This window comes from Oncorhynchus kisutch, linkage group LG17 (genome assembly GCF_002021735.2).
Source record: "Oncorhynchus kisutch isolate 150728-3 linkage group LG17, Okis_V2, whole genome shotgun sequence".
Taxonomy (NCBI): domain Eukaryota; kingdom Metazoa; phylum Chordata; class Actinopteri; order Salmoniformes; family Salmonidae; genus Oncorhynchus; species Oncorhynchus kisutch.
Window position 1 is genome coordinate 12,349,022 of NC_034190.2, and position 8,859 is coordinate 12,357,880.

At 39.9% G+C, this 8,859-nt stretch overlaps 1 protein-coding gene across 2 annotated transcripts in view; it reads right to left on the reverse strand.

Moving 5' to 3' along the window:
* The window catches only part of LOC109908680 (zinc transporter ZIP4-like), a 30,081-nt gene that overhangs the window by 20,873 nt on the left and 349 nt on the right, over positions 1–8,859 (reverse strand). The window contains exons 2-3 of one of the 2 annotated variants that reach the window (XM_020507332.2): positions 7,167–7,463; positions 6,773–6,962 (exon numbers count right to left, since the gene is read on the reverse strand). In XM_020507332.2, coding sequence (XP_020362921.1) covers positions 6,773–6,962; positions 7,167–7,463 — 487 coding nt within the window. Of the gene's footprint in view, positions 1–6,772; positions 6,966–7,166; positions 7,464–8,859 lie in introns of both variants that reach the window. The other variant, XM_031795170.1, reaches the window with a different exon arrangement.

The window sequence follows — 8,859 nt, forward strand, 5'->3', positions numbered from 1 at the left end:
TATATTAGCAGGCCATTGGGGAACAGTAATATGCTGGTAGAGTATATTAGCAGACCATTGGGGAAGAGCAATATTGCTGGTAGAGTATATTAGCAGACCATTGAGGAAGAGTAATATGCTGGTAGAGTATATTAGCAGACCATTGGGGAACAGTAATATGCTGGTAGAGTATATTAGCAGGCCATTGAGGAACAGTAATATGCTGGTAGAGTATATTAGCAGGCAATTAGGGAACAGTAATATGCTGGTAGAGTATATTAGCAGGCCATTGAGGAACAGTAATATGCTGGTAGAGTATATTAGCAGGCCATTGAGGAACAGTAATATGCTGGTAGAGTATATTAGAAGGCCATTGAGGAACAGTAATATGCTGGTAGAGTATATTAGCAGGCCATTGGGGAACAGTAATATGGTAGAGTATATTAGCGGGCCATTGGGGAACAGTAATATGGTAGTAGAGTATATTAGCAGGCCATTGGGGAACAGTAATATGCTGGTAGAGTATATTAGCAGACCATTGAGGAAGAGTAATATGCTGGTAGAGTATATTAGCAGACCATTGGGGAACAGTAATATGCTGGTAGAGTATATTAGCAGACCATTGAGGAAGAGTAATATGCTGGTAGAGTATATTAGCAGACCATTGGGGAACAGTAATATGCTGGTAGAGTATATTAGCAGGCCATTGAGGAACAGTAATATGCTGGTAGAGTATATTAGCAGGCCATTGAGGAACAGTAATATGCTGGTAGAGTATATTAGCAGACCATTGAGGAACAGTAATATGCTGGTAGAGTATATTAGGTCATTGGGGAACAGTAATATGCTGGTAGAGTATATTAGCAGGCCATTGAGGAACAGTAATATGCTGGTAGAGTACATTAGCAGGCCATTGGGGAACAGTAATATGCTGGTAGAGTATATTAGCAGACCATTGAGGAACAGTAATATGCTAGTAGAGTATATTAGGCCATTTAGGGACAGTAATATGCTGGTAGAGTATATTAGCAGGCCATTGAGGAACAGTAATATGCTGGTAGAGTATATTAGGCCATTGGGGAACAGTAATATGCTGGTAGAGTATATTAGCAGACCATTGAGGAACAGTAATATGCTGGTAGAGTATATTAGCAGACCATTGAGGAACAGTAATATGCTGGTAGAGTATATTAGCAGGCCATTGAGGAACAGTAATATGCTGGTAGAGTATATTAGGCCATTGAGGAACAGTAATATGCTGGTAGAGTATATTAGCAGGCCATTGAGGAACAGTAATATGCTGGTAGAGTATATTAGCAGGCCATTGAGGAACAGTAATATGCTGGTAGAGTATATTAGCAGGCCATAGAGGAACAGTAATATGCTGGTAGAGTATATTAGGCCATTGAGGAACAGTAATATGCTGGTAGAGTATATTAGCAGGCCATTGGGGAACAGTAATATGCTGGTAGAGTATATTAGCAGGCCATTGGGGAACAGTAATATGCTGGTAGAGTATATTCGCAGACCATTGGGGAACAGTAATATGGTAGTAGAGTATATTAGCAGGCCATTGGGGAACAGTAATATGCTGGTAGAGTATATTAGCAGACCATTGGGGAAGAGCAATATGCTGGTAGAGTATATTAGCAGACCATTGAGGAAGAGTAATATGCTGGTAGAGTATATTAGCAGACCATTGGGGAACAGTAATATGCTGGTAGAGTATATTAGCAGGCCATTGAGGAACAGTAATATGCTGGTAGAGTATATTAGCAGGCCATTGAGGAACAGTAATATGCTGGTAGAGTATATTAGCAGGCCATTGGGGAACAGTAATATGCTGGTAGAGTATATTAGGCCATTGAGGAACAGTAATATGCTGGTAGAGTATATTAGCAGGCCATTGAGGAACAGTAATATGCTGGTAGAGTATATTAGCAGGCCATTGAGGAACAGTAATATGCTGGTAGAGTATATTAGCAGGCAATTAGGGAACAGTAATATGCTGGTAGAGTATATTAGCAGGCCATTGAGGAACAGTAATATGCTGGTAGAGTATATTAGCAGGCAATTGGGGAACAGTAATATGCTGGTAGAGTATATTAGCAGGCCATTGAGGAACAGCAATATGCTGGTAGAGTATATTAGCAGGCCATTGAGGAACAGTAATATGCTGGTAGAGTATATTAGCAGGCCATTGAGGAACAGTAATATGCTGGTAGAGTATATTAGCAGGCCATTGGGGAACAGTAATATGCTGGTAGAGTATATTCGCAGACCATTGGGGAACAGTAATATGGTAGTAGAGTATATTAGCAGGCCATTGGGGAACAGTAATATGCTGGTAGAGTATATTAGCAGACCATTGGGGAAGAGCAATATGCTGGTAGAGTATATTAGCAGACCATTGAGGAAGAGTAATATGCTGGTAGAGTATATTCGCAGACCATTGGGGAACAGTAATATGGTAGTAGAGTATATTAGCAGGCCATTGGGGAACAGTAATATGCTGGTAGAGTATATTAGCAGACCATTGGGGAAGAGCAATATGCTGGTAGAGTATATTAGCAGACCATTGAGGAAGAGTAATATGCTGGTAGAGTATATTAGCAGACCATTGGGGAACAGTAATATGCTGGTAGAGTATATTAGCAGACCATTGAGGAAGAGTAATATGCTGGTAGAGTATATTAGCAGACCATTGGGGAACAGTAATATGCTGGTAGAGTATATTAGCAGGCCATTGAGGAACAGTAATATGCTGGTAGGGTATATTAGCAGGCCATTGAGGAACAGTAATATGCTGGTAGAGTATATTAGCAGGCCATTGAGGAACAGTAATATGCTGGTAGAGTATATTAGCAGGCCATTGAGGAACAGTAATATGCTGGTAGAGTATATTAGCAGGCCATAGAGGAACAGTAATATGCTGGTAGAGTATATTAGGCCATTGAGGAACAGTAATATGCTGGTAGAGTATATTAGCAGGCCATTGGGGAACAGTAATATGCTGGTAGAGTATATTAGCAGGCCATTGGGGAACAGTAATATGCTGGTAGAGTATATTCGCAGACCATTGGGGAACAGTAATATGGTAGTAGAGTATATTAGCAGGCCATTGGGGAACAGTAATATGCTGGTAGAGTATATTAGCAGACCATTGGGGAAGAGCAATATGCTGGTAGAGTATATTAGCAGACCATTGAGGAAGAGTAATATGCTGGTAGAGTATATTAGCAGACCATTGGGGAACAGTAATATGCTGGTAGAGTATATTAGCAGGCCATTGAGGAACAGTAATATGCTGGTAGAGTATATTAGCAGGCAATTAGGGAACAGTAATATGCTGGTAGAGTATATTAGCAGGCCATTGAGGAACAGTAATATGCTGGTAGAGTATATTAGCAGGCCATTGAGGAACAGTAATATGCTGGTAGAGTATATTAGCAGGCCATTGAGGAACAGTAATATGCTGGTAGAGTATATTAGCAGGCCATTGGGGAACAGTAATATGGTAGAGTATATTAGCGGGCCATTGGGGAACAGTAATATGGTAGTAGAGTATATTAGCAGGCCATTGGGGAACAGTAATATGCTGGTAGAGTATATTAGCAGACCATTGAGGAAGAGTAATATGCTGGTAGAGTATATTAGCAGACCATTGGGGAACAGTAATATGCTGGTAGAGTATATTAGCAGACCATTGAGGAAGAGTAATATGCTGGTAGAGTATATTAGCAGACCATTGGGGAACAGTAATATGCTGGTAGAGTATATTAGCAGGCCATTGAGGAACAGTAATATGCTGGTAGAGTATATTAGCAGGCCATTGAGGAACAGTAATATGCTGGTAGAGTATATTAGCAGACCATTGAGGAACAGTAATATGCTGGTAGAGTATATTAGGTCATTGGGGAACAGTAATATGCTGGTAGAGTATATTAGCAGGCCATTGAGGAACAGTAATATGCTGGTAGAGTACATTAGCAGGCCATTGGGGAACAGTAATATGCTGGTAGAGTATATTAGCAGACCATTGAGGAACAGTAATATGCTAGTAGAGTATATTAGGCCATTTAGGGACAGTAATATGCTGGTAGAGTATATTAGCAGGCCATTGAGGAACAGTAATATGCTGGTAGAGTATATTAGGCCATTGGGGAACAGTAATATGCTGGTAGAGTATATTAGCAGACCATTGAGGAACAGTAATATGCTGGTAGAGTATATTAGCAGACCATTGAGGAACAGTAATATGCTGGTAGAGTATATTAGCAGGCCATTGAGGAACAGTAATATGCTGGTAGAGTATATTAGGCCATTGAGGAACAGTAATATGCTGGTAGAGTATATTAGCAGGCCATTGAGGAACAGTAATATGCTGGTAGAGTATATTAGCAGGCCATTGAGGAACAGTAATATGCTGGTAGAGTATATTAGCAGGCCATAGAGGAACAGTAATATGCTGGTAGAGTATATTAGGCCATTGAGGAACAGTAATATGCTGGTAGAGTATATTAGCAGGCCATTGGGGAACAGTAATATGCTGGTAGAGTATATTAGCAGGCCATTGGGGAACAGTAATATGCTGGTAGAGTATATTCGCAGACCATTGGGGAACAGTAATATGGTAGTAGAGTATATTAGCAGGCCATTGGGGAACAGTAATATGCTGGTAGAGTATATTAGCAGACCATTGGGGAAGAGCAATATGCTGGTAGAGTATATTAGCAGACCATTGAGGAAGAGTAATATGCTGGTAGAGTATATTAGCAGACCATTGGGGAACAGTAATATGCTGGTAGAGTATATTAGCAGGCCATTGAGGAACAGTAATATGCTGGTAGAGTATATTAGCAGGCCATTGAGGAACAGTAATATGCTGGTAGAGTATTTTAGGCCATTGAGGAACAGTAATATGCTGGTAGAGTATATTAGCAGACCATTTAGGAACAGTAATATGGTAGTAGAGTATATTAGCAGGCCATTGGGGAACAGTAATATGCTGGTAGATTATATTAGCAGGCCATTGAGGAACAGTAATATGCTGGTAGAGTATATTAGCAGGCCATTAAGGAACAGTAATATGCTGGTAGAGTATATTAGCAGGCCATTGAGGAAGAGTAATATGCTGGTAGAGTATATTAGCAGACCATTTAGGAACAGTAATATGGTAGTAGAGTATATTAGCAGGCCATTGGGGAACAGTAATATGCTGGTAGAGTATATTAGCAGACCATTGAGGAACAGTAATATGCTGGTAGAGTATATTAGCAGACCATTGAGGAACAGTAATATGCTGGTAGAGTATATTAGGTCATTGGGGAACAGTAATATGCTGGTAGAGTATATTAGCAGACCATTGGGGAACAGTAATATGCTGGTAGAGTATATTAGCAGGCCATTGAGGAACAGTAATATGCTGGTAGAGTATATTAGCAGGCCATTGAGGAACAGTAATATGCTGGTAGAGTATATTAGGCCATTGAGGAACAGTAATATGCTGGTAGAGTATATTAGCAGGCCATTGGGGAACAGTAATATGCTGGTAGAGTATATTAGCAGGCCATTGGGGAACAGTAATATGCTGGTAGAGTATATTCGCAGACCATTGGGGAACAGTAATATGGTAGTAGAGTATATTAGCAGGCCATTGGGGAACAGTAATATGCTGGTAGAGTATATTAGCAGACCATTGGGGAAGAGCAATATGCTGGTAGAGTATATTAGCAGACCATTGAGGAAGAGTAATATGCTGGTAGAGTATATTAGCAGACCATTGGGGAACAGTAATATGCTGGTAGAGTATATTAGCAGGCCATTGAGGAACAGTAATATGCTGGTAGAGTATATTAGCAGGCCATTGAGGAACAGTAATATGCTGGTAGAGTATATTAGGTCATTGGGGAACAGTAATATGCTGGTAGAGTATATTAGCAGACCATTTAGGAACAGTAATATGGTAGTAGAGTATATTAGCAGGCCATTGGGGAACAGTAATATGCTGGTAGAGTATATTAGCAGACCATTGAGGAACAGTAATATGCTGGTAGAGTATATTAGCAGACCATTGAGGAACAGTAATATGCTGGTAGAGTATATTAGGTCATTGGGGAACAGTAATATGCTGGTAAAGTATATTAGCAGACCATTGGGGAACAGTAATATGCTGGTAGAGTATATTAGCAGACCATTTGGGAACAGTAATATGCTGGTAGAGTATATTAGCAGGCCATTGAGGAACAGTAATATGCTGGTAGAGTATATTAGCAGACCATTGAGGAACAGTAATATGCTGGTAGAGTATATTAGCAGGCCATTGGGGAACAGTAATATGCTGGTAGAGTATATTAGGCCATTGGGGAACAGTAATATGCTGGTAGAGTATATTAGGCCATTGAGGAACAGTAATATGCTGGTAGAGTATATTAGGCCATTGGGGAACAGTAATATGCTGGTAGAGTATATTAGGCCATTGAGGAACAGCAATATAAACTCATTATCCAGGCTTCATGGGGTTATAGCATAGGGTTTGAGGGTAACATTAACATAGGGTTTGAGGATAAGATTAATAGCATCATGGTAAATGAATGATGAACTACGTATTGCACAAGATGGATTAATGAGTGGGTTGATGTTACAGTCCAGCCAGGAGCATGATATTACAGTGTAATAAAACTAAACAGTGCGAGGAAAATGATTCATACTAAATAGCGATAGTAGTTTGTCATGAGGCAATATTACAGCACGGACATTTCGTACCAATAGGAATAGTTGTTTCTTACTGTACCATGTATGGTAATGTTGTCAGAACCGAAGGAGTTGAATATGAAATCCAGAAAGTAGTCCTCTTCAGGCAGTGCTCTGGCAGTCATGCAGTCACCTTGCAAAGCATGGTAAACTATGTATCCAAACATCACATCCATGTTGTGTGGGACACCATCATTCATCTCCTCCAGGATGTCTTGACCAGTAAGACACTGCTAAATGACCACCATAACGAGGGACAGACATACACCGTTGAATAGAATAGAAAGATTTTGTTGGAACAAATCTACTCATATGAGTTTGTTAGAAAACAGGTCACTGTTGCAAACAGTAGTTCATTGGGTTTCTATTGCACAACCTTAGAAGGTACAGTATATAAAATGTGTTGCCATCCTTATTAACACAGCAGCACCAACCTGGTCGTACTGCTGATCGGGCTTGTAGTGCTTCTTCAAGTTATGGAACAGTGTCTCTATCCCACTGCTCTCCATGTCTCCGTGTCCATCCCCATGGTCATAGCCTGTGATCTCATGGATGAAGTTGTCCGTCTCATCCCCCCACCTCCCTGCCCTCACGGCAGAGCAGGCCTCTGAGGGAGAGCTGAGGTACAGGCAGCATCCTGCCGCTACTCTGAAGAAGCCCTCCTTGTGAAGGAGACCACCAGTGCTGGTGAAGTTACCCACCAGCTGGTCTACTGACTGCACAGAGAGGCACTAGAAAGAAACAGGGTGGCTTCAGTGTTTCATGTAGATTATTTATCTACCCAGTACAAATATATGCCTAATTTATGAGGGTCTTGTAAAGTCAGTAATTATGACCAAAGCTAAAGGAGTTTAGGTTGGGTGAATGCGAGACATAAAAATCAAATGTTCTGATCTTTAACATCTATTCTCAGGCTTTTTGAGTCAGGACATACAGTGACTTGGCCTATTATCTAACAGATTCTTCTGTAGAGTCTACCAGAAGTCCAGAACCGATTAGTGGTGCTGGAGGCTAAATGCTCAACTGGAGAAACAGAAGAAAAAAAAGAAAAAGTCTTGACACACTTCAAGTCAGATGAACATTTCTTTTAAAAAGAGGCTGAGCTCGATGAAGGTCGACTGACCGAAAGATCCGTATCTATTAAAATAAATGTGCATCTCACTGGAAGTGTGCAGAGATTTCTTCCTGATTCTCCAGCATCATGACCATGTATGAGTAAGATCTCAAGCCATTGTTGCATTAGCAGAACATGCTGTTTAACTACTGATCATTAGTGTTAATCCCAAACATGTTTGGCCAATCTATAACACATCTCTCACATGGCATGTGACAGAAAACTTCCTCTACATGGTCACAAGGGCAGATTACACCTGCCACGTAAAGTCCAAGGCCTTCAATGTCCGAACAACAGAAAAAATGTATTCAAAAAAATGGATGTGTACATGTTTTTCTACTGTAGTCAAATTAAACCAAAATGAACACTTATTGGAGTACTTGTGGTGCAACGGCATGATGGACAGAGTAATTTATTATTCTTTTTGACATTGAATGTATTAAATTACGTGAAACAGAATGCCCAATCATTTAGACGTTTAAACAGGCTGCACAGTAAAAGGGTAATACAACCACGATATATATAAATATTTATTTGTTTTACACATAAGCCATTTAAGTCAAAGCCATTGCTATAATCTATGATAATACCCTAACACATGGAATTAGTTAAATATTGATCAGGGTGTTTTACATCATTGGTAGAACTTAATGATTTTAATACAGTTACACAAATCTGCTACAAAACTATCTGCAATGCTGACGTCGTGTATTCTCTCTATATAATACCTACATAATAATAGCCAGAATCATTACTGTTATCATTATCATATCATTATTATTATTGCTCAGTGCTCACGATATATGTATCAATAAAATTAAAATAAAGACTTGGTTCGAGACTGGTCAATAAAAATATAATACAGATTTAGGCTTAACAAGCTAGGTCTGAAAAAGCACTATGACAAATGTACAGCGCTGTATTCCATTGTGTGTAGCGCACGGCACAGTAACAGGTGCAGATTGGACCTCGACCTTTCCTAAAACCAAGTTGAAGAGAGTGTAAGAAAAAAG